At 45.6% G+C, this 25,896-nt stretch overlaps 1 protein-coding gene across 2 annotated transcripts; it reads left to right on the top strand.

The window, feature by feature from the left end:
- The first annotated feature begins 1,955 nt into the window (after window positions 1-1,955).
- On the top strand, window positions 1,956-24,845 carry LOC125134660 (carcinoembryonic antigen-related cell adhesion molecule 7-like). Of its 2 annotated transcripts, XM_047794237.1 has the most exons (8): window positions 1,956-2,148; window positions 3,452-3,811; window positions 7,678-7,956; window positions 9,611-9,889; window positions 19,979-20,108; window positions 20,832-20,884; window positions 21,565-21,596; window positions 23,832-24,845. In XM_047794237.1, the coding sequence occupies exons 1-8, from the start codon at window positions 2,085-2,087 to the stop codon at window positions 23,949-23,951; spliced, it is 1,317 nt and encodes a 438-aa protein (XP_047650193.1). In that variant the 5' UTR covers window positions 1,956-2,084; the 3' UTR covers window positions 23,952-24,845. The 2 variants fall into 2 exon arrangements, with proteins under 2 accessions (XP_047650193.1, XP_047650195.1); XM_047794239.1 differs by lacking the exon at window positions 20,832-20,884 and having other exon boundaries at window positions 23,832-23,954.
- The last annotated feature ends 1,051 nt before the right edge of the window (window positions 24,846-25,896 follow it).

A 25,896-nucleotide genomic window follows, 5' to 3' on the forward strand; every position in this document is an offset into this window, starting at 1 on the left:
AGGAGAAACCCCAGGAGTGGGGAGGGGAGAAGTAGAGGATCGGAGGCACTGTGGGAGCTCCACTGAGGCCCTGGGTGGGACTGTTTGTGGGAAACCTTCTCAGGAACAGGGGCCTCTCCATTCACAGCTGATGTGGACAGAGAGTGCCAACAATCCTGGATAAAAGTGGACTTGGAGGAGTGTCCAGTTTTATGGACACTGTGAAGCAGTTAAGGATCAGACTGCAGGCAGGGGCTCGGGTTGCTGAGGAGGCATGGGTTTGATTCCTGGCCAACAAACTTCCGTATATCGTGGCTGTGCCCCCACCCCCCCAAAAAGTGGACTTAACACAAGAGTTCAGCCATGAAGACCCGGGCACATATGAGGCCCGGGGTCTTTTTTTTTTTCCCCTTTTTTGGCCACCCCGTGACGTACGGACTTAGTAGGCCAGGGATCAGATCTGAGCCATAGTTGTGACCTAAGCCACAGCTGAGGCAATGCTGGATCCTTAACCCACTGTGCCGGGCTGGGGATTGAATCTGCATCCCAGCGCTCCCAAGATGCTGCCGATCCTATTATAACACAGCAGGAGCTCCGAGATCCAGGTCTTGATGAACAAGAAGGAACCAGCTCCCATCTCACCTGACCCAGGGACCCTGAGAGGGTAGCACTGAGTGTCCCAGATTCAGACTTTCTGTTCTGGACACCAGGCCCTGGGAGCGAGAGGGGAACCTGACTGTCCATCCTTCCCCTATGCTCCCCTGACACAGAGACCTTGCCCTTCTGACATGCCTGGTTCCCTGGTCCTCCCTCTTCTCCCCACAGATCCACCACCCAGTGCTCCAGCCACAGACACCACTGCCACACAGGGATATACGCAGTGTAACTTATTGGAGACAAACGCAGACTAGTATATACATTCCCGGAAACCTGAGCTTGGTGACATCTCTTTAAGGAAGGGCGTTGGAGTTCTTGCAGCAACAGAGACTGTGACTCACAGAGCTGGAGCGTGACGGAGCATTAACATAATATATGACCCATGTAAAAAGTCTACAGATTGATGTTGAAAAACACAGAGCAGCAGGAGATGGTGAGTGCTGTACTTCCCTCCTTGTCCACCAGAGGGCGGCAGAGCTACTCCACAGCCTGGCGCCTCCCCAAGGACTGCGAATCTCAAGCTGAATCTCACCCTCACCAGTGTCACCTTATTCCATGGTCTTTCTTGCTCTCCGAGCTCTCCAGCTGGACTCTGTCAGCCTCTCCATCTAGCCAGGCCCAATGCACACCTTTGAGAACTACTATTCCTTCAGGTCCTGAGCGTGGGCTCCTGGAAGCTGTGCCTTGCTGGACTCCAACAGAGATAGAAGGAGGGTCCCTCTCGCCAGGCATCAGTGACCTTGACCCCTTTCCAGCCTCTCAATCCTTTTCCGGATCTTCTGGCAGGAATAGAATGCAAACTTGTCAGAGCATTTGAGAATGCTGGGAAGACCCTGGGTGCCCAGCAGGGTTTCTTTGTCACAAAGGGAAATCATAATCTGGTTTAAGGACCTCTCTACTCTCTGTGTGGTGCTGACAGACCTCAGGGCAGAACACAGCAGATGCCAATGCTGGGGTATTTGGATCAGCCTCTCAGGAGCCCCCATCAGCCTTGCCATAGAAAGTGTGCTCAGGAGGGGAGGAGGAAACTGCGGGAGAGGCTGACTGTGCACTCCAACTGGGGACTAGGGGCAATGCCCAGGACCCTGAGCCCCAGGGCTGTGCTCCCCGCAACCAATGGCAAATTGTGTGTGTGTGTGTTTCCACGGTGAGAAGTCAAGCTGAAAAAAGGCAGAAACAGCAGTGGTTCACAGGAAAATGAAATGCAAATAGAAAGGTAAGAGAGAGGAAGGAAGGCAGGCAGGAACAAGAGAGGAGGGAGAGGGATGGTCCTGGAGAGACCCCGCCCCCACCCACGTGACCCAGTGAAGTGCTCCTGCCCCAGGAGGACGTCCAGCACAGAGGGAGGAAGGACAGCAGAGCTCACACATCAGACAGCAGTGCTTGTGGGCCTTTCTGGAGCAGAAACTCTTCTCTGACAGGTAGGGACACAGCAGGCAGCAGGCACCATGGAGCCCCCCTCAGCCCCTGCCCACAGAGGGCATGAACCTTGGCACAGGCTCCTGCTGGCAGGTAAGAGCGTACAATTTTCAGGGAGTAATTAGAGATGGGAGAACAGAGACTGGCTGGGGTCTCCTGGGGAGACAGGGCTCTGAGAGGGGACTGGGGGCTTCTGTTTGGACCTGAGGGGAGAGGACAGGGGACCACAATAGGAGGGGAGGGGCTCAGCAATAGGAAAATCTCAGTGAACTGCAATTGGTGAGGGGCAGGACACCGTGATTTTGTAGGTCTTACGAGTTATTCTTCACTGAGCAATAACTGTTGAAAACTGATAACGATATTAATCAGTTATTGTCATAGAGAAACAACTCAACCAGGGACACTAAACATTACATTACCCACCAACTTCAGAAAATGGCAAATAAACACCAAGGTGTGGAGGGCGCTGGGGACACTGATTGCTTCATCACCAGGTGTTTGCAGCCTGTTCCAGGCACTCAGGGGACAAAAGAATCAGACAAGTTCCTGCCCTCACAGAGCTCACGTTCTATGGGGAGGAAAGACAGACACAGAGAGATTCAGAATGTGCTGTCAGTGCTGACAAGTGTCTTGAGGAAACAGAGCAGGGAAAGGTAGGCAGTGAAGATGGGGAAGTTCCCATCGTGGCTCAGTGGAAATGAATCTCACCAGTATCCGTGAGGATGCAGGTTCTATCCCTGGCCTCACTCAGTGGTTAAGGATCCGGCGTTGCCATGAGCTTTGGTATAGGTCACAGGCACGATTTGGGTCTGGCATTGCTGTGGCTGTGGTGTAGGCCAGTGGCTGTAGCTCTGATTTGACTCCTAGCCCAGGAATAGCCATATGCCGTGGGTATGGCCCTTGAAAAAAAATTAAAAAAGACAGCAAAGACGGGGTCCTTAGAGCAGGAGGTTGGGCAGGGTAGGTCCCAAGAGACCCGTGAGTGTGAGTAGGCGTGTGGGGGCTGTGAGGGAGTGAGCCAGGCACACACCTGGGAAGGCAGAGGAAATAACAAGTTCAGAGAAGATGAAGTAATGGGGGTCATGCTGCTGACCTTCAACCAGTAGGACACACACACACACACACACACATACACACACAGTGCAAAAAAGGCTAAGGGATGAAGAGACCTGCTCAGGACCCAGGGCCACATTTTTCCATCCTAATACATAGGCCAGAATGAGGAGTTCCCTAGTGGCTCAGTGGTTTAAGGATCCAGTGTTGTCACTCCTGTGGCTTGGGTTTGATTTCTGGCCTGGGGAGCTTCCACATGCCCATGGCATGTTCAAAATTAAAAAACCAAAATGACCTGCTTAAAAAACAGAATATTAACTGATTTCTCTCTCTTTCCCCCTAGTCTCACTCCTAAGCTTCTGGAACCTGCCCGCCACTGCCCAGATCACTATTGAATCAGTGCCCTTCAATGTCGCAGAAGGAAGCGATGTTCTTCTACTTGCCCACAATGCGACAGAGGATCCTCTAGGCTACAGCTGGTACAGAGGAGATACAGCAGAGAAAAACCAACTAATTATATTATATAGAGTAGACACTCAAGCAAATACCACAGGGCCTGCATACAGTGGTCGAGAGATAATCTACCCCAATGGATCCCTGCTGTTCCAGAATGCCACCCAGAATGACACAGGATACTACACTCTGACGGTTACAAAGAATGATTTACAGAGAGAAATTGTAACTGGACTACTCCGTGTATACCGTAAGTGATTCCTTTCTGACCTCTGGGTGTTGGGTGGGGTGAATTCTATTCACAGACTCAGGATTGACAGGCTTGGACTGTGCCCCCATCCCCTCTGCATTATGTCCCATGTCGGGGTTTGAAAATTTAGTTCAGGACACACACATAGGAGACAAAATCCAAAGGATCAAACTTTCTTTCCTGGAATCCAGACCCTGCAGACATTCTGTGCAGAAAGAAGGACCAGTCTGATGGCAGTAACTCAACAGAAGGAGATCAGACTCAGTCCAACTCCTGGGCCCCTCCCTGTGACCATGACCCTGAGGAAGACTCTGTAGGACTCAGTAGGGGCCTGGCCTGAGGACCCCCTGGGAGCCTCACAGAGAAGCTCAGTCCCAGGAAGCCCCTCCCCAGACCCTGTCCCAGGGCCCCTGCCTCCAGTGACCCTGGAGGGTCTGTGCCACTGTTGGGTTCTGGGCTCCTGGGCAGGGCTGATGGGGAGCAGCGAGTTCCCAGCTGCCTGAGTCCCAAGGCTTTGAGCTGCTCACCAGTCAGGGCTCAGCTCCAAGAGCCACATCTGGGCAGGGGTGGAGCCTGGTCCTTCACCTGAGACTCAGCATGAAAAGCAAGGTGAGCCAGGTCCCCAGGCCATTAGCCAATTGCTGTGGGGACTAAGGAGACCCCAGAGGAAGATCAGTGTCCCCAGGGATGAAGAGAGGAGTGACGATGCTCCTGGCAGCTCCTCATCCCTCAGGGCGAAGCCCAGGGAACCCTCCCAAGTGGATGCAAATAAGAGTAGACAATTTATCTGGCAACTCCTCTATGCGAAAGAAGAGTTTTTAGACTGCTAATCTGAATGATATAAGGTTGAATTATATATAATTTGAATGATATAATGATATATGATACAGACAATAGGACAAGGCTGAGAGCATTTACCATTTATCCCACTTTACTGAGGAAAAGCCGAGTTACAGGGGGGATATAGTCACTGAGTCAGTGTCACACAGACCACAACTAGGCGATCAGAGTCATTCCAAGATCACAGCCTCAGCCTCTCCTCCACCCCAGGGGCCTTACTGTGCAAATGTGGACCCAGAAACCAGCTGTTGGTTTGGAGCCTTTCTTCTTGGGCATCCTCAGCTCAGAGGGAGAGAGGCTGACCTGGGAAGTGAAAACAATTGGAGAAGTAATTCTGTTTATTCTAGAACTGAATTATCTGCATTGACCCTCAGTCAGTGATAGGAATGTCCAGGCCTCCCCCTCTCAGGTAGACGAAGCACAAGCTCCTTGCTCTGGATGAGAAATCATTTATTTGTTTGTTTCCTAATGTGTTGGATGTGACTCCTGGTGGAGTGAAATGGAAAGGACTTGGCTCCTTCACTCCCCAGTCTATACCGCAACCAGCACTGGGCCCAACAGTTAACAAACTCAATCTTTCTTTGATGAAGGAAGGATGGAAGGAGTGAGAATGGATGAAAGGGAGTTCCCATTGTGGCTCAGCAGAAACAAATCTGACTAGCATCCGTGAGGACACAGGTTTGATCCCTGACCTCACTCAGTGGGTTAAGGATCTGGCGTTGCCATGAGCTGTGGTGTAGGTCACAGACATGGCTCGGATCCCAAGTTGCTGTGGCTGTGGTGTAGGCCAATGGCTACAGCTCCAATTCCACCCCTAGCCTGAGAACTTCCATGTGCTACAGGTGTGGCCCTAAAAATACAAATAAATAAATAAATAAATAAAAGAATGAAGGAATAATCTACAGTCTCTTCAGACACTGAAATCAGGAATGCAGAGCCCTAGCAGGTTCTGGCCACACCTGGTGCCTGTCTCTCCAGGGATGGGAGCCATGTTGCATCCTCTGACCACCTGCCCCTAAAGCGCGCAGGGAGCCAAGTCTCACGATGACCGTGGGGCTGCACAGCCATGGAGGGTCCAGGGATCTTGGACCTCTGGATCTTCGAAGTCACCTGTAGCACCCACTATGTTTTTTTCTGTTTGTTGATTTGTTTTTAGGGCTGTACCCTCAGCGTATGGAGGTTCTCAGGCTAGGGGTCGAATCAGAGCTACAGCTGCCAGCCTATGCCACAGCCACAGCAACACCAGATCCAAGCCACATCTGCGACCTACACCACATCTGCGACCTACACCACAGCTCACGACAATGCCAGATCCTTAACCCACTGAGTGATGTCAGGGATCAAACCTGCGTCCTCATGGATACTAGTTGGGTTCGTTAACTGCTGTGCCACCGTGGGAACTCCAGTAAACCCCATTTTGAAGTCACTTGTAAATGGACATTTCTCCCTCTCTCTGCTCCTTCCATGTCTCTCATCTTCCTCCTCCTTCATCCAGCCGGGACTGGCCCTGCTCTGCACAGCTGCCCCCACGCTTAAGCCTTCCACAAATATTCCCCCAAATGGCTGACTACCTTGTTCCTGTCCTGCAAACACTTGTGGCCAGGCCCCCCTCCTCGGAAATAGTAGAAGACACAGAAATCAGGGCTGAGATTTTTTTTTTGTCTTTTGTCTTTTTAGGGCCACACTCTAACCTGGTTTCCAGGCTAGGGGTTGAATTGGAGCCGCAGCTGCTGGCCCATACCATAGCCACAGCAACTCGGGATACAAGCCAAGTCTGTGACTTGTACCACAGCTCACAGCAATGCCAGATCCTTAACCCACTGGATGTAGTCGGGTTCGTTAACCACTGAGCCACAATGGGAACTCCTAGAACTTTTTTTTCCCTTGCTTTTTAGGGCCACACTCACAGCATATGGAAGTTCCCAGGCTAGGGGTTGAATCGGAGCTGCAGCTGCTGGCCTACGCTACAGCCACAGCAACGCCAGATCCAAGCCATGTCTTCAACCTACACCAACAGCTCATGGCAATGCCGGATCCTTAACCCACTGAGCGAAGCCAGGGATCAAACCTGAAGCCTCATGGATACTAGTCACGTTCGTACCCACTGCACCACAAAGGGAACTCCCACCTTCACTCTTTTCTAATTATTCCTTGGACCCATCTAGCCTTTATGGGGTCTCTGTCTCATCAGTCACCATTAACACCTGGGCAGAACTGCCCCTCCTCGTGACCCTGCAGCCTGAATACTGAATACTGAACTGACCACCAGGCTTGCTCCTGGTCCTCTGCATGTTATGTCTGCTCAAAACTCAGTTCCAGGCCGTGCTGCCCCGTCTTCTCGGGGGTTAAGGGTAGAGGGATGGCCCATCATTACCCATTTCTGAGGAACCTTGGAAATCGAGGCCTCTGTGAAAATACATCTCATCAGGCGAAGTAGGTCTGTACAGCTCGAGGGGACTCAGGACCCATACGTTCCATGTGAGCGCACCTCTAGGTGGGTCAGGAAGTCACCTGGTCAGTGAAAAACCGAGAGAGGAACCAGGTGGTCTCTGACTCCCAGGCCTATGTTTCTGCTATCAAACCCTGATCTTTTTTTTTTTTTTTTTTTGCTTTTTAGGGGTGCACCTGTGGTATATGGAAGTTCCCAGGTGAGGGGTCAAATCAGAGCTTCCGCTGCCAGCCCACACCACAGTCACAGCTGCATGTGATCCTTAACCCACTTAGCAGGGCCAGGGATTGAACCCGCATCCTCATGGATATTAGCTGGGTTTGTTACCGCTGAGCCACAATGGGAACTCCCAAACACTGATTCTTGATTGACACTTGAGGAAGTCTGTGCTTTCTCGCAGATAGAGCAGGTGGCCTCCCACTCTCTGAGCTCAGCTACTCATGCATTTTTCTTGTGATACGTCGCCCTGTTTTATTCTTTAAAGACTCAGTTTGGTTGACAGGTAACTAACTCTGAAGACACTCTTGGAGGGATCAAAGGTATAAGAAAGGCAATGTTCTCTCTGTTACCTGCACAGCGGTGTTACCCAGGCCCATCATCACCAGCAACAACCCCAACCCCGTGGAGCACGAGGACACTGTGATGTTAACATGTGAACCTGAGACTCAGCACACAACCTACAGGTGGTGGATCAACAACCAGAGCCTCTCCAACAGCACCAGGCTGCAACTGTCCGAGGACAACAGGACACTCACTTTATTCAACGTCACCAGAAATGACACAGGACCCTATGAGTGTGAAACCCAGAACCCAGTGAGTGCCACCCGCAGTGACCCATTCACCCTGAATGTTATCCGTGAGTAACTTTGGTTCCTATGTGGCCTCAGCTGCCCACCTAAATCCACACTGCCAGAGGCCAGTCCACATCCATCAGGTCCAAGTACACAGACCCTCACTTCTGGACCCCCAGGATAGCTGTGACTTCCCGTTCTAGCCAAATCTGGGCAGGCCCAGGCGTGAGCCAAGATTGGGAGAAGATGGATGCTTTGTCTTGGGGCTCAGGGTCACCACAGTGTGATGGGAAACAGGTTAAAGTCTCAGACTCAGGATGAGTGGAAATGAGGGGTGATTATTATTGGGGATTTTTTTTTCTTAAAAAACTTATTGAAATGTAGTTGATTTACAATATTGTTGGAGTTGTTTTTTGTTGTTGTTGTTGTTTTGGGTTTTTTTTTGCTTTTTAGGGCTGTACCTGTGGCACATGGAAGTTCTCCAGGCTCCAGGCTAGGGGTCAAGTCGGAGCTGCAGTTCCTGGCTTACGCCACAGGCACAGTAATGCCAGATCCGAACTGCATCTTTGACTTGCATTGCAACACATGGCAACACCAGATCCTTAACCCAGTGAGCAAGGCCATGGATTGAACCTGCAACCTTACTTAAAATTTTTATTATTTTGGTCTTTTTGTCTTTTTGCCTTTTCTTGAGCCGCTCCCGCAGCATATGGAGGTTCCCAGGCTAGGGGTCAAATCGGAGCTGTAGCCACCGGCCTTCGCCAGGGCCACAGCAACACGGGATCCGAGCCACATCTGTGACTCACACCATAGTTCACGGCAACGCCGGATCCTTAACCCACTGAGCAAGGCCAGGGATTGAACCCGCAACCTCATGGTCCTAGTGGGATTCGTTAACCACTGCGCCACGACAGGAACTCCAATTTTGGTATTTTTAGGGCTGCACTGGTGGCATATGGAAGTTCCCAGGCTACGGGTCAAATCAGAGCTGCTTACGCCACAGCCACAGCAATGCAGAGTCCGAGCCGTGTCTGTGACCTACACCATAGCTCATGGCAATGCCAGATCCTTCAGCCACTGAGCGAGGTCAGGAATCAAACCTGTGTCCTCATGGATGCTAGTTGGGTTCGTTACTGCTGAGCCACCATGGGAACTCCCCTTGTTGTGGAGTTTTAAAACAAGATTGTTTCTGGCTCAGAGGGATACTGTAACCCTTCAATAGACCAGGAGATTGGATTGGGTCATCTTTATTCCCTAAGAAGTATTTAACTAAAAATAAATGCCTCCCCTACTTTATGGAAAGTTTCCTTGGCGAGTTCCTGTTGTTTTTTTAAAGTTCCTGAATTTTTTTTTAAAGTCAAAGAAAATTCTGGAAAAAAGATCAATGAAAGTTAATGAAAAAAATCTACTTGATGGTGAGAACACTAGACATACAGGGTGAGAAGAGATTCCTGGTGGTAATAACACAGAGAAGTCCAGGGAGACTGGTCAGGGCTCATCCCGGGGGATCTGGGTTTCAGAAAGGAGGTGCTGCCCTCTCCTTACAGGTGGTCATCTGAAGAGAGACCCAAGACCTTGTTCACGGGGTCAGGGCCATCCTCTGAGTCGCCTTTACAGAGGTCACTGGGCCCCAGGAATGGCTGAGGTCTCTGAGGAGGGAGCGTGGCCCCCGGCCCCAGACACACTCGCCGCCAAGTCACCTCCTCTGTTTCTCCGCAGACCCAGTGGCAAAGCCCATCATCGAAGCCAACAGCACCAGCGTCACAGAACACGAGGACACCGTGGTCCTGAAATGCCTCACAAATGACACCGGGGTCTCTTTACGCTGGCTCTTCAATGGCCAGAGTCTACTGCTCACAGAGAGGATAAAACTGTCCCAGGACAACGGCACCCTCACCATAGAACCCGTCAGGAGGGAGGATGCTGGGAATTATCAGTGCGAGGCCTCCAACCTGGGCAATTCCAACAAAAGTGACCCCCTCAGGCTGGATGTGAAATGTGAGTGACCACTTGCCCTGCTACATCTTCCTGGGAAGACTGCCCTACCAATGTGTGCAAACAGGAGAGGAGTTACAGGGGGCAGAATATCAAACAAGAGACCATTACGGTAAAGAGAATGGGAAAATGGATAAGGGCTTAGGATCTAGACTCAATATATTTTATTTCTTACCCTGGGTTTGGCAAAGTTCTTCTTTTTTGTCTGTTAACCATTTTTTTCAAGGTGATAAAGTATACATAAGATGTATAATTTTAACCATAATTTAAGAGTGCATCTTGGGAGTTCCCGTTGTGCCACAGCAGAAATGAATCTGACTAGTATCCCTGAGGTTGCAGGTTCGATCCCTGGCCTCGCTTGGTGGGTTAAGAATCCAGCGTTGCTGTGAGCTGTGGCGTAGGTGGCAGACATGGCTTGAATTCTGTGTTGCTGTGGCTGTGGTGTAGGCCAGTGGCTGTAGCTCCCATTAGACCCCTAGCCTGGGAAATTTCATATGCTGCAGGTGTGGCCCTAAAAAGCAGAAAAAAAAAAAAAAAGGGAGTCCCATCGTGGCAAAGTGGAAACCAATCCGATTAGGAACCACGAGGTTTCGGGTTTGATCCCTGGCCTCGCTCAGTGGGTTAAGGATCCGGTGTTGCCATGAGCTGTGATGTAGGTCACAGATGCAGCTTGGATCTGGCATTGTGTTGGCTCTGGCATAGGCTGGCAGCAACAGCTCTGATTAGACTCCTAGCCTGGGAACCTCCATATGCTGCAGGTGCAGCCCTAAAAAGAAAAAAAAAAGAAAAAAAAGGAGTGCAGCTCACTAAGTACATTCATACTGCTTTGCAATCATGACCACTGTCCATCTAGAACCTTTCCATCTTACTACACTAAAGCTCTGTACCATTAAACGATAACTTCCCAGTCCCCCACCCCAAACCCTGGCAACTACTTTTCTACCTTCTTTGTCTCCTTGAATTTGACTACTCTAGTATTTAAGTGTAATCAAGCAATAATTGACCTTTCGGGTCTGATTTGTTTCATTTAGCATAAGATCTTCAAGGTCCCACCCATGTTATAGCATATATCAGAATTTCGTTCCTTTTATAGGCTAAATATGTTCCCTTGTATGTATACACCATATTTTGTTTATCATTCATAAGTTGATTGTTTTTTGGCTTGTTTCCACCTTTTGCCTATTGGAATATGCTGCTGTGCACATGTATGTACAAATATCTGTTCAATCCTTGCTTTCAATCTTTTGAGCATATACCCAGAAGTGGAATTGCAGGATCAAATGGCACTTCTTTGTTCAGTTGTTTGATGAACTGTCATACCATTTTCCACAGTAGATGCAGTCCTGCTGGCAATGTACAAAAGGTCAAATTTTCTCACATCCTTGCAAACATTTGTTTTCTGTGTGTGTGTGTCTCTGTTTCTTTTTAAGGTTGCACCTGTGGCATACGGAAGTTCCCAGGCTAAGGGGTGAACTGGAGCTGCGGCTGTCGGCCTACACCATAGCCACAGCAATGTGGGATCCAAGCCATATCTACAGCCTACACCACAGCTCATGATAACTCCAAATCCTTAACCCATTGAGCGAGGCCAGGGCTCGAACCCACATCCTCATGGGTACTAGTCAGGTTCGTAACCCGTTGAGCCATGATGGGAACTTTGTGTGCGTGTGTTTAAAATAGTCATTCTAAAGGGTTCCAGGTGATCTCATTGTGGTTTTGATTTGCATTCCCCTGGTGATTAGTAATGAGCATCTTTTCATGTGCTTATTGATCACTTGAATATCTTCTTTGGAGAAATATCTCTTCAGTTCCACTTTTCAAGTTGGATTGTGTTGTTGATTTGTAACAATTCTTTACATATTCTGGATACTAATCCCTTATCAGATATATGTCTTGCAAATATGTCCTCCCATTCTGTGGGTTGCCTTTTCGCTTTATGCATAAAAGTTTCTAATTTTGGAGTTCCTGTTGTGGTTCAGTGGTTAATGAACCGGAGTAGGAACCATGAGGTTGTGGGTTCAATCCCTGGCCTCTCTCAGTGGGTTAAGGATCCCGCATTGCTGTGGCTGTGGTTGTGGCATAGGCTGGTGGCTACAGCACCGATTGGACCCCTGGCCTGGGAACCTCCATATGTCACAGGTGAGGCCCTAAAAAAGACAAAAAGACAAAAAAAGGTTTTTAATTTTGAAGAAATCCAATTTACCAATTTTTTTTCTTTGTTGCCTGTGCTTTTGGTTTCCTATCTAAGAAATCATTGCCTAATCCAATGTCACCCTATGTTTTCCTTCTAGTTTTAGCTCTTACATTTAGGTCTTTGATCCATTGTAAGTTAGTATTTTTTTTTTTGTCTTTTTTGTCTTTTTGTCTTTTGTTGTTGTTGTTGTTGTTGCTATTTCTTGGGCCGCTCCCGCGGCATATGGAGGTTCCCAGGCTAGGGGTTGAATCAGAGCTGTAGCCACTGGCCTACGCCAGAGCCACAGCAACGCGGGATCCGAGCCGCATCTACAACCTACACCACAGCTCACAGCAACGCCGGATCGTTAACCCACTGAGCAAGGGCAGGGACCGAACCCGCAACCTCATGGTTCCTAGTCGGATTCATTAACCACTGCGCCACGATGGGAACTCCCATTGTAAGTTAGTATTTTTGATACATGGTGTTAGGTAAGGGCTCAAGCTCATTTTTGGGGTGGGGGCGCACCTGTGGCATGTAGAAGTTCCTAGGCCAGGGATCCAACTCACTCCACAGCTGCAACCTAGCCATAGCAGTGACCATGCTGTATCCTTAACCCACTGCACCACTGGGGACCTCCCTTAATTTCATTCTTTTGTATACACATCCAGTTTTCCCAGTTCAATTTGTTTAAAAGACTCTCCGTTCTCAGATAATGGTCTTGACACCTTTGTCAATGTCATCTGACAATATATGCGAGTTATTTTTGGACTTACTATTCCATTACTGTATATGTCTGTCTTTTTGCTAGTACTACATTTTGATTACTGTAGCTCTGTAGCAGATTTTGAAATCAGGAAGTGTGAGGCCTCCAATTCTATTATTTTTTCCAGTTTTTTTTTAGTGATTAGGGGTTTTTGAAATTCCAAATGAATTTTAGGGCTTTTTCTATTTCAGCAAAAAAATGTCATTGGGGAATTTTGATAGGGATTGCAATGAATTTTAGATTACTTTGAGTAGTACTGTCATCTTAACAATATTAAGTCTTCTAATCCATGGACATGGAATGTCTTTCCATTTATGTTGTCTTTAATTTCTTTCAACAATATTTATTGATTTATAAAGTATTGTTGATGTACAATGTTGTACCAATTTCTGCTGTACAGCAAAGTGACTTAGTCATACACGTATATACATTTCTTTTTTTTTTTTTTGGTCTTTTGTTGTTGTTGTTGTTGTTGTTGTTGTTGCTATTTCTTGGGCCGCTCCCGCGGCATATGGAGGTTCCCAGGCTAGGGGTTGAATCGGAGCTGTAGCCACCGGCCTACGCCAGAGCCACAGCAACGCGGGATCCGAGCCGCGTCTACAACCTACACCACAGCTCACGGCAACGCCGGATCGTTAACCCACTGAGCAAGGGCAGGGACCGAACCCGCAACCTCATGGTTCCTAGTCGGATTCGTTAACCACTGCGCCACGATGGGAACTCCAATACATTCCTTTTTAAAAGAAATATATTATTTTCCATCATGACCCATCCCTGGAGACTGGATACATTTCCCTGTGTAGGACCTTGTTGTTTATCCATTCTAAATGTAATCGTTTGCATCTATTAGCCCCAAACTCCCAGTCCATCCCACTTCCTCTCCCCCTCTCTCTAGGCAACCACAACATCTGCTCCGCATGTCTGTGAGTCTATCTCTGTTTTATAGATAGGTTCATTTGTGCCATATTTTATTTTATTTATTTATTTTTGTCTTTTTGCTATTTCTTTGGGCCGCTGCCGCGGCATATGGAGGTTCCCTGGCTAGGGGTCGAATCGGAGCTGTAGCCACTGGCCTACGCCAGAGCCACAGCAACGCGGGATCCAAGCCGCGTCTGCAACCTACACCACAGCTCAACGCCGGATCGTGAACCCACTGAGCAAGGGCAGGGACCGAACCCGCAACCTCATGGTTCCTAGTCGGATTCGTTAACCACTGCGCCACGACGGGAACTCCGTGCCATATTTTAGATTACACATATAAGTAAAATCATATGGTATTTGTCCTCTTCTGATTTAATTCACTTAGTATGCTTATCTCTAGTTGCATCTGTGTTGCTGCCAATAACATTATTTCATTCTTTTTTATGGCTGAGTAGTATTACATTGTATATATGTACCACATTTTCTTAATCCATTCATCTGCTGATGGGCATTTAGGTTGTTTCCATGTCTTGGCTATTGTGAATAGTGCTGCAGTGAACATAGGGGTGTATGTATCTTTTTGAATGAAAGTTTCATCTGGATATATGCCCAGGAATGGGATTGCTGGATCATATGGTAGTTCTAAATTTAGTTTTCTGAGGTACCTCCGTAATGTTTTCCATAGTGGTTGTATCAGTTTACATTTCCGCCAACAGAGTAGGAAGGTGGCTTTTTCTCCACACCCTCTCCAGCATTTATTTGTAGACTTTTAAATGATGGCCAATATGACTGGTGTGAGGTGGTACTTCATTGTAGTTTTGATTGCATTTCTCTAATAATTAGCGATGTTGAGCATCTTTTCATGTGCCTACTGGCCATCTGCATATCTTTAGAGAACTGTCTATTTAGGTCTTCTGCCCATTTTTCGATTTGTTGTTGTTGTTATCGTTGTTGTCGAGTTATATGAGTTTGTATATTTTGAAGATTAAGCCCTTGTCAGTTGCATCATTTGCAACTATTTTCCCCCATTCTGTAGGTTGTCTTTTCAGTTTTTTTTTTTTTTTTTTTTTTGTGGTTTCCTTTGCTGTGTTAAAACTTGAAAGTTTGATTTGGTCCCATTTGTTTATTTTTGCTTTTATTTCTATTGCCTTGGGAGACTGACCTAAGAAAACATTTGTACAGTTGATGTCAGAGAATGTTTTGCTTATGTTCTCTTTCAGGAGCTTTATGGTGTCTTGTCTTATGTTTAACCTTTAAGCCATTTTGAGTTTATTTTTTGTACATGGTGTGAGGGTGTGTTCTAGTTTCATTGATCTACATGCAGCTGTCCAGGTTTCCCAGGAATACCTGCTGAAGTGACTGTATTTTTCCCATTTTATGTTCTTGTCTCCTTTGCCAAAGATTAATTGACCATAGATGTTTCGGTTTATTTCTGGGCTTTCTATTCTGTTGCATTGGTCCATATATGGTTTTGTACCAATGCTACATTATTTTGATTGTTGTAGCTCTGTAATATTGTCTGAAGTATGGGACAGTTATGCCTCTGCTTTCTTTTTTTTTCCTCAGGTTGCTGGCAATTCTGGGTCTTTTATAGTTCCATATAAATTTTTGGATTATTTGTTCTAGTTCTGTGAAAAATGTCATGGGTAATTTAATAGTGATCACATTAAATCTGTAAATTTTGGGGTAGTATGGCTTTTTTTTTTGTCTTTGCTATTTCTTGGGCCGCTCCAGCGGCATATGGAGGTTCCCAGGCTAGGGGTCTAATTGCAGCTGTAGCCACTGGCCTACGCCAGAGCCACAGCAACACAGGATCCGAGCCGCGTCTGCAACCTACACCACAGCTCACGGCAACGCCGGATCGTTAACCCACTGAGCAAGGGCAGGGACCGAACCCGCAACCTCATGGTTCCTAGTCGGATTCGTTAACCACTGCGCCACGACAGGAACTCCAGAGTATGCCCATTTTAACAATATTAATTCTTCCAGTCAAGGAGCATGGGATAGGTTTCTATTTCTTTGAATCCTCTTTAATTTCCTTTATTTATGTTTTAGAGTTCTCAGCATATAAGTATTTCACCTCCTTTGTCAGGTTTATTCCTAGGTATTTATTTTTTGTGTGTGCAATTTTAAAAGGTATTTTTTTTAATGTTCCTTTTCTTTTCTTTTTTTTTTTTTTTTCATAGACTGCTTCCCTTTTATTTATTTATTTTGTCTTTTTAAGGCTGCACCTGAGGCATACAGAGGTTCCCAGGCTAGGGGTCTCATCAGAGTTGTTGCTGCTGGCCTATGCCAGAGCCATAGCAACACCAGATCTGAGCCACATCTGCAACCTACACCACAGCTCACGGCAATGCTGGATCCTTAACCCACTGAGTGAGGCTGGGGATAGAACCCGTAACCTCATAGATCCTAGTCAGATTCTGCTGCACCACAATGGGAACTCCTATGTTCCTTTTCTAATATTTCACTGTTAGTATACAGAATGAAATTATTTTCTGAATGCTAATCTTGTATTCTCCTACTTTGCTGAATTCATTTATCAGATTGAGTAATTTTTGTGTGGAGTCCTTAGGGTTTTCTATATATATTATCAAGTCATCTGCATATAGTGACAATAGCAGTGTTTATTTTTTTTTGTATAAACCTTTCACCTCCTTGGTTAATTCCTAAGTATTTCATTCTTTTTGATACTATTGTAAATAATATTTTCTCAATCTCCTTTTTGAATGTTTTCAATGTTTGTGTTTAGAAACCACTTATTTTTACATGTTGATCTAGTATCCTGCATATTTGCTGAATTTTTAAAATTAAATCTAACAGTTTTCTGGGGAATCTTTATGGTTTTCTACATATAAGTTCATGTCATCTGCAAACAGAAATATTTTTATTCTCTTTTCCAATTTGAATGTTTCTATTTTTTTCCTGCCTAATTGCTCTGGCTTGTGTGTACAAAACTTTTGGATAAAAGTGGAAAAAGCAGGGATTGTCGTCTTGTGCCTAGTCTTGAAACGAAAATCTTTCAATATTTCACCATTGAGGATGTTGCGAGCTATTTATATATATATATATATATATATATATATATGGCCTTTATTATGTTGAGATGGTTTTCTTCCTCTCCTAGTTTGAGTGTTTTTATCATGAAAGGATGTTGAATTTTGTCAAATGTTTTTGTTGATTTAACCTCCTTACTTTACATGTCTAGGCATATCTTCTATTTCTTTGTGATTGCATCTTGGTAGCCTTTATGCTTTTAGGCATTTGTCCATTTCATAGAAGTTATCCAGTTTGTTAGCATATGATTATTCATAGCACTCTTATACTTTGCATTATTTTTGTAAGACTGGTAGTAATATTCCCACTTACATTTCTGATGTTAGTAATTTGAATCTTCTCTTTCTTCTTAGCCATTCTAGTTAAAGATTGTCAATTTTGTTAATCTTTTTGAAGAACCAAATATTGGCTTTATTGATTTTTCTCTACTCTTTTTCCATTCTCTGATTTATTTATCTCTATCCTAATTGTTATTATTTTCTTCCTTCTGCTAGATTTGGGATTTTTTTGTTGTTGTTGTTCCTTAAATTGTAAATTTAGGTTGTTGGTTTGAGGTTTTTTTTTGTTTTTTGTTTTTGTCTTTAGGGATGCACCCGTGGCATACAGAAGGTCCCAGGCTAGGGGTGAATCAGAGCTGTAGCTGCCAGCCTATGCCACTGCCAAGCATGTAGGATCTGAGCTGCATCTGCAACCTACACTACAGCTCACAGCAATGCCAGATCCTTAACCCACTGAGGGAGGCCAGGGATTGAACCCATGTCCTCATGGATCCTAGTCAGGTTCACTACCACCAAACCATGATGGGAACTCCAATCTTTCTTCTTTTTTTAATGTAAGAATTTATAATTATAAATTCTTGCACAAGACTCTTAATTTCTCTAAGCCTCAGATTTCTCCACTGAAAATTGCAGTAAAGTACTTGCTTCACAGTATTGTTTCACAGATTTAATGTACTATTCTTTTTTTTTTTTCTTTTTGGCTGTGCCTGTGGCATGTGGAAGTACTCAGGCCAGGGATCAAATCTGTACCACGGCAGGGACCAGGCCGCAGCAGTGACAATGCTGGGTCCTTAACCTGCTAAGCCATAGAGGAACTCCAATGTGATATTTAATTAAATTTTTATTTTATTTTATTTTATTTATTTATTTATTTGTCTTTTTGCCATTTCTTGGGCTGCTCCCGTGGCATATGGAGGTTCCCAGGCTAGGGGTCTAATAGGAGCTGTAGCTGCCAGCCTACGCCAGAGCCACAGCAACGCAAGATCGGAGCCGCATCTGCAACCTACACCACAGCTCACAGCAACGCTGGATCGTTAACCCACTGAGCAAGGGCAGGGACCGAACCCGCAACCTCATGGTTCCTAGTCGGATTCATTAACCACTGTGCCACGACGGGAACTCCTAATTAAATTTTTAGAAAAAAATAAAAGTAGGTCCTATGTTGGCTCAGCAGTAATGAACCCAACTAGTATCTATGAGGACTCAGGTTCGATCCCTGGCCTTGCTCAGTGGGTTGAGGATCTGGCATTGCTGTGGCTGTGGTGTAGGCTGGCAGCTACAGTGCCAATTTGATCCCTAGCCTGGGAACTTCCATATGCTGCAGGTGCAGCCCTAAAACGACAAAAAAAAAAAAAAAATTAGCAAAATACACAGAGGAAAATTTCCATAAATGTTAGCTGCTGTACTTACCACTATCATTAAGCTCTATACAATCAGGTACTCATAGGGTCAAGAACTACCTGACTCTAGATCCACCTCTTATTAGCCATATGACTGGGTTCACCACTGTAAGCTTCAGTTTTTTCATCCGTAAAATGGAAATAATATCTATCAGACAGGGTTACTGTAAGAATTACATGAGATATATGGGAAATATATAGCACAGAGCCTGGCACATAGAAAGTATCTCATAATGATAGCTAACATTAGCATTAATTTTTAGTCTTGAGTTGAATGGTGAGAGTAACTGAAATAAAAAAGAAGTTCTCGTGGTGCAGTGGGTTAAGGATCCGGCATTGTCACTGCAGTGGCTCCAGTTGCTGCTATGATGTGGGTTTGATCCTTGGCTTGCGAATTTCCACATGCTATGGGTGTAGCCAAAAAAGAAAAAAAATTAAAGAAATAGAGACAAATGGTATTATAAACTTGGAGAAGGAAGGCCTAACACAAAAGATCCACAGGGACATGTTACTGACTAAATATGGCAGAGAAAAAAAGGAGCTGAGTGCAAAGCTTCATTTTTAGTGTTAGTTATTGTGCTGTGAGATGGAGCTAAGATTGGATTAGACATGCAAGACAGGAAAAAATGCCTATGAAGGAAATCAAAGGAGAAGTGGGTAGGGGGAGCCTGAGGGTTCTCAGATCATGGTGTATATTGGATCCCTGAGAAGGAGGAAGGGAAGGAAGGGAGTTCTAGATTATAGTCCAGTTCCTTTTTTTTTTTTTTTTTTTCTTTTTAGGGCCGCCCTTGAGCAATATGGAAGTTCCCAGGCTAGCAGTCAAATCAGAGCTATAGCACAGCTCACAGCAACGCTGGATCCTTAACCCACTGAGTGGAGTTAGGGATCAAACCCACATCCTCATGGATACTAGTTGGATTTGTTTCCGACGAGCCATGAAGGGAACTCCTGTAGTCCAGTTCTAAGAAAGTGTGTGCAGAGCTGGTGGGGAGCCCTTGAACTAAAGTCACCCATCACAAAGAAAAAATCATTTCTTGCAGAATTGGGATTGATACCATATCCCTGCCTGTGAGAGGGCGGTGTCTCTGCAAAGGGGTAGTGACTTCAGAAGGCCTTCCATTAGTGACGTCCTCACCATGAGACACCTGAAATGCACATATGTATGGTTGCCACACCTAGTACCCAGAGAAAGATGCAGCCATGAAAAGGTGGGAAGCTATGCCATATAAAAATAGCCATTAACTCCTCTTACATTTCCAAAGCCTTCAAAAAGGTGTGAATGCAAAAAGGCCAGATTGTAACTGAGGCAAATCTGACCACCAATCTAGAAGTAGAGAGAAGAGATTGAAGAGGTCACCTCACAGCAACCTTCCACAGAAATTTTATTCCTTGAAGGAATAAGTAGAGACTATTTCTTGTTGAGAGTTGTTTCCTAGAGCACCTCCCCATTGTAAAAATGTCACTTTAATTCATTCCTCTCTTTTCTTTCCATGGCAGTTGATTCAGCACCAGGAAGTTCTTCTGGCCTCTCAGGTGGTGCTATTGCTGGCATCGTGATCGGAGTCCTGGCTGGGGTAGCTCTGATAGCAGGCCTGGTGTATTTCCTGTTTATCAGAAAAATTGGAGGGTATGTTGCATTTCCTCTTGTTCTGTTTCTCTAAGCCTAACCGTCATGCTTGGGAGAGGGAAGGAAACTTCATCTCTGTCTCTGGGTCTGGATCTGCTCCTCTCTCTTCCTAAAGCCCTGCTTCTTGGCATTAACACCTGAAGGTCTCTTCTTCCCTGGTCTTCATGCTGCTTGTGCCCTGCTCTCATGTGGACATGGTTACTTCCATCCCCTTCTGGCTTAGAGGGGGCAGAGCCAGTTGTGTTCCTCTGTCCCCAGTCCAGGAAACCCAGGTCCAACATGGAAAACTAATGAGGGAACGAAAGGAGAAGCAGGAGGAAGGGACTCCTGTGCTCTCATGACAATAGTAGCAGGAGGAGGGAGCGATAGGACAGGAAGAGAACCTAATGAAAAGGCAGAAACAACCAAAGGCCACTTGAGCAATAAATAAACTGAGAAACAACCAGCCATCTACCTACAAAAGGGGAAAGGTGCCAGGGTAGAAATAGGCTCGGAAGCAGTCGATGTGAAAGGCCCTAAATGTGAACAGCCAGTGACCAGGAAAGGAGTAAACACTAGAAGGGATGATTGTAGACTGAAGGAGATCCTCAGAGGCAAGAGTACCAACCGAGTGTAAATGAGCGTTAAGGAGCCCCAAGGAATCACCTGACAGTGTCCTTCCTAATTCAAGGTGCAAGGACCCTGTGCTGGGAATAGCAGTCACAGTGTCTGATATTTATTTAGGGCAAGTGACCAGCGCCAACTCACAGAGAACAAATCCTCAGACTTCAACCACAGTAAGTAATCCCACTTACCCAGTGGGAGCTGGTATGTTCTATCACATGCCCTGCCCCAGCAGGGAATCCTGATTCCCAATATCTCCCTCCCTTCTGAGTTTTTAGAAGGGATCTCCGTGTCCCAACCTTAATTTGTCATGGGTTTTCACACCCTTCCTTGCCAAGCAAGATTCCCCTGAGACCCAGCCCCGGGAGAACACTCACTCCCACCAGACCAGGCAAGCCAAGCAGGCCATGACATGGACATGTTCCCAGGAGCCATTCCTCATCCTTGTTCCTTTCCCTCCTGCCTCTGTTACGGACGTGTGCATCTCCTTTGGTGAGACTTTCCCTGCCTTTGCTGCTCGGGGTGCTGTGGGCCTCAATGCCCCTCCTTGACCCTGGGGCCTGTTGCTGAGAAACACTCCTGGGCAACACTCAGGCCTTGTGAACCAGAAGAAATCTTCAGAAGCCCACGGAGGCCTCCTGTAGCTGCCAACCCCTCCTTGGTCTAATGTCCTGGGGTCTGGACCACAGACTGAGGGAAGGAAATTTCCTAACGTGATCATGGGCCACCCCACACCCCACTCTGCCACCACCTGCCACCTCCTTCAGCCAGAAGTCACAACAGCTTAGGAACATAAAGCCATAAGTCAGCTCTGCATTTTCATGGGCTGATAACTCTTCTTTTGCTTCCCCAGTTCAGGACCACTCTGACAAACTGTCCAAGAAGGTAAGCACAGCCAGTTTCATTGGCTCTTTTTCTCATGGAAATATCTCTGTGTAAAATAGGTTATTTTTAAAGACACTAATGTAAGATCAAGTTTGGGTCAAAGTTCCTCATTGCAGCAGCAAACAAGTATTACTCACGAGTCATTGCAAGCATGTGGATTTAAATCCTGACTGTGACCTTGAGCAAGTAACTTAACCTCTTTGATCCTCAGCTTTTTTAATCTATAAAGTGGGCTTGCTGCCTACTCCAAAGAGAAATTCAAGGAATCAATGACATAACAAATGCAAAGCACCCAGCACAATGCCCAGTGCAAGGAAGGCGCTAAATCATCCTTCCTCCTCTGCCTGGGATCTGACCCTGCTCTCTTAAAAATTTTATTGAAGTATAGTTGATTTACAATGCTGTGTTAATTTCTTCTGTACAGCACAGTGGCTCAGTTTTATTATATTATATTATAATATATATTTTATAATATATATTATATATATAATATATATGTTTCTTTTTCATATTCTTTTCCATTATGATTTATCACAGGATACTGAATAGAGTTCCCTGTGCTATACAGTAGGACCTCGTTGCTTATCCATCTCCTATGTATAATAGTTTACCTCTGCTAATCCCAAACTCCCAGTCCTTCCCTCCCCAATCCTGCAACCACAAGTCTGTTCTCTAGGAGTCTGTTTTTGTTTCATAGTTATGTTGATTTTTGTTGTGTTTTAGATTCCATATAAGGGATATTATATGGTATTTATCTTTTCATTTCTAACTTAATTTGCTTAGTATGATAATCTCTAGGTCCATCCATGTTGCTGCAAATGACATTATTTCATTATTTTTTATGGCTGAATAATAGTCCACATACAGCCATTAAAAATAATAAAATAATTATTACATCGTATTTATTCATTCTGTCGATGGAAATTTAGGTTGCTTCCATGTCTTGGCTGTTATAGATAGTGCTGCTATAAACACAGGGGTACATGTATCTTTTCAAATTATAGTTTTGTCTGGGTATATGCCCAAGATTGGGATTGCTGGATCATATGGAAATTCTTTTTTTAGTTTTTTGAGGAAGCTCCATACTGTTTTGCATAGTCGCTGCATCAATTTACATTCTCACAAACAGTGTAAGAGGGTTCCTTTCCTCCACATCCGCTTCCGCATTTAGTATTTGTAGAGTTTTTAATTATGGCCATTCTGACTGGTATGAGGTGATACCTCATTGTATTTTTGATTTGCATTTCTTTACTAATTAGCGATGTTGAACATCTTTTCATGTACTGATTGCCCACCAGTATATCTTCTTTGGAGAAATGTCTATGTAGGTCTTCTGACCATTTTTTTGGCCACGTCCATGCCATGCAAAAGTTTCCAGCTCAGGGGATCAAACCTGAGCCACAGCAGTGACAATGCTGGATTTTTTGTTTGTTTGTTTGTTTGTTTTTGTTTTAGGGGCTACACCTGAAGCATATGGAAGTTCCCAGGCTAAGGGGCCGCACTGGAGCTACAGCTACTGGCCTATACCACAGCCACAGCAATGTGGTATCTGAGCTGCATCTGTGACCTATAGCACAGCTCATGGCAACTGAGCGAGGCCAGGGATCAAACCCAGATTCTCATGGATACTAGTTGGATTCATTTTTGCTATCCCACAATGGGAACTCCTTTTTTTTTTTTCTTCTATCATCTTTTTAATGTGTTGTTGGATTCAGTTTGCTAATATATATATATATGTATATTTTTGTCTTTTTGCCATTTTTTGGGCCACTCCCACGGCATAAGGAGGTTCCCAGGCTAAGGGTTGAATCGGAGCTGTACCCGCCGGCCTATGTCAGAGCCACAGCAACGCGGGATCCGAGCCGCATCTGAAACCTACACCACAGCTTAAGGCAACGCCGGATCCTTAACCTACTGAGCAAGGCCAGGGACGGAACCTGAAACCTCATGGTTCCTAGTTGGATTCGTTAACCACTGAGCCACAACGGGAACTCCCTGTATTTTTTTTTTAATTTAATTGCTGTATTATGGTATTCCATCATAGAATTCCATAATCTTTCTCTTCTAATGATCATTCAGCAGGATGTTAGCAAGCAGAGATAATGGATATTGAAAGCCCTTCTTTGAAGCCCAAATTCTCAAAGTGGTAAAAGCATGTGATGCTGAATCACATTAGTCAAAGTGAGGGCCTAGACTGTGACACTGATTTGATTGACTGCTGCCCATGCCTTTCAGATTGATGAAGTTACATATTCTTCCCTGAACTTCAATGCCCAGAAATCAAAGAAACCTACTTCAGCACTTCCATCTCCATCAGCCACAGAAACAGTTTATACAGAAGTGAAAAAGAAGTAATGCAACCAGTCCTGCTCGCTGCACTGCTGACTTATTCCAAGCTTCTCAGCCCCATCCCCAGGAGACCCCTTTCCCCTCAGGGAAAATGGGAAGAGGGTCTTTCCCCCTCTTCATTCCCCAGTGAGGCTCGACCAGGCTGCCTGGTCACAGCCTCCTCCTTCGGTGTCAGTAGATGAAAAGGCACATGTAGGAGGAGGTCTGCAGGAAACCCAACAGTCCTTGTCAGTGACATGTGGCAAAGCAGATCTTGGGAGAGAGGTGCCAGGGCCTCTGCCCCTCCCCATTTCCTGACCTAAACTGGTTTTAAACTTGCCTGTTCAGAAAACACTCATTCCTTCCCACCTCAGCCCTGTCCTACTGGAGTCTAATTTGAATGTGACATAACTTTGAGTTATGTCCTTAACCACTGAAGAGCATGTGCCAGAAAAGAAGAGAGAGAAAAGGAAATAGAAAAGAATTTCCTAGCTCTCTAAAGCGTGGTGTGAACCCACCATTCACGGGAAAATACATACATAAGCAATTCTGAACTGGGAAATTCTACACCTTTGTTCATTGTCAGGGTTGTCTCTCTGGAGGACCAGGGCCTAAACACCTTGCTGCTTATTTAGAATACCACCTATGTCCTTTGGAAAACCTGTCTTCAGAGAACCTACTAGAAGCAACAGAAAACAACCTCTCAAAGTTCATAAGTGAGTCCTAATGGAAACTTCAAAAATGCATATACTCTTTTTTTTTCATTTTTTTTATTACTCAAATGAATTTATCACATATGTAAAAAAATGCATATACTCTTTTAATAACTTTAAAGTATGGGGTTTATCCAAGAAAATACTCATAGAGGCAGTCTGCTCTTTTTTTTTTCTTTGTTTTTTTTAGTGCCGCACCTGTGGCATATGGAGGTTCCCAGGTTAGGGGTCAAATCGGAGCTGTAGCTGCTGGTTTACACCACAGCCAAAGAAACGCCAGATCCGAGCTGCGTCTGTGACCTACACCAGAGCTCATGGAAACACCAAATCATTAACCTCCTGAGCAAGGCCAGGGATCAAACCTGCATTCTCATGGATACTAGTTGGATTCATTTCCACTGAGCTATGATGGGAACTCTGTAGTCAGCTCTTATCAGAGACAATCTGCTGGGATTTTGGAAAGGAATCTGAATGCTACCCTTCCGAGATTACTTAAATAACTGTAATAACGATTTAAAAAGGCACAATTTGGGTATTGGGTTTTTTCCCTTCTTCTGAGACATTCTGCTATTTTACTTTTTGTAACTGCTTGTTTATGTGAAAGGGGTTATGTTTACTTAGTTACCTGTGTAAGCCAATCTGACTACACTAGGTGAAAGAAGCCACCCACTCCCCAAATCCCTCTGGCCAGGAGCCCCTCAAGCCTTTTACGTCAGGGGCTCCACTCAGAAAATAGGAAGCAGCTGTTCTCTACATTCCTGGCCAGAAATGGATCTCACTCAGTTTCTAGGCATCAGACCAATCATCAGCACCACCATGATCCATGTCCCCGCCTGTGCACTTCCATCCGTCTGCCCCACTCACCTTCTCAGGAAACCTTGGCCTCTGCTAAGCTGTGTTTGGTTCTTGAGAAGTGGGGGCGCCCTGAAGGAAACTACCACACATGCTGTTGGTGCTATTTGCAACCTAGAAAGCTGCACTGGTGCTGATGCTCCTTAGGACCCAAGGGGAGGGATGTAACTCAGCCCTAGGCTTCTTGAATAACCTCTGCAATCTGTTTTCTGCCCTTGCGCCTATGAGACCCAGTATGTCAGCAGAAAAGGAAGGGAGGGAGAAAGAGAGGCATGTCCTCCTGCCGCCCAACTTTCTGCACAGATGGAAGCGCCTCAGGGCTGTTGAGAGAAAGGTTTTATTCCACCTCCATGACCTGACCTCATGCTGTGTGGAACTGACCCCCTCAAAGAGGGCTGGATGGCAGG

Source organism: Phacochoerus africanus, chromosome 8 (assembly GCF_016906955.1).
Source record: "Phacochoerus africanus isolate WHEZ1 chromosome 8, ROS_Pafr_v1, whole genome shotgun sequence".
Classification (NCBI taxonomy): Eukaryota; Metazoa; Chordata; class Mammalia; order Artiodactyla; family Suidae; genus Phacochoerus; species Phacochoerus africanus.

Excerpts from the sequence above, each read along its gene's own strand:
- LOC125134660 (XM_047794237.1), top strand. The coding sequence starts at position 2,085 with ATGGAGCCCCCCTCAGCCCCTGCCCACAGAGGGCATGAACCTTGGCAC. Across the intron at positions 20,109-20,831 it reads TTTATCAGAAAAATTGGAGG|GGCAAGTGACCAGCGCCAAC; the intron begins GTATGTTGCATT and ends ATATTTATTTAG. Across the intron at positions 21,597-23,831 it reads CTGACAAACTGTCCAAGAAG|ATTGATGAAGTTACATATTC; the intron begins GTAAGCACAGCC and ends CATGCCTTTCAG.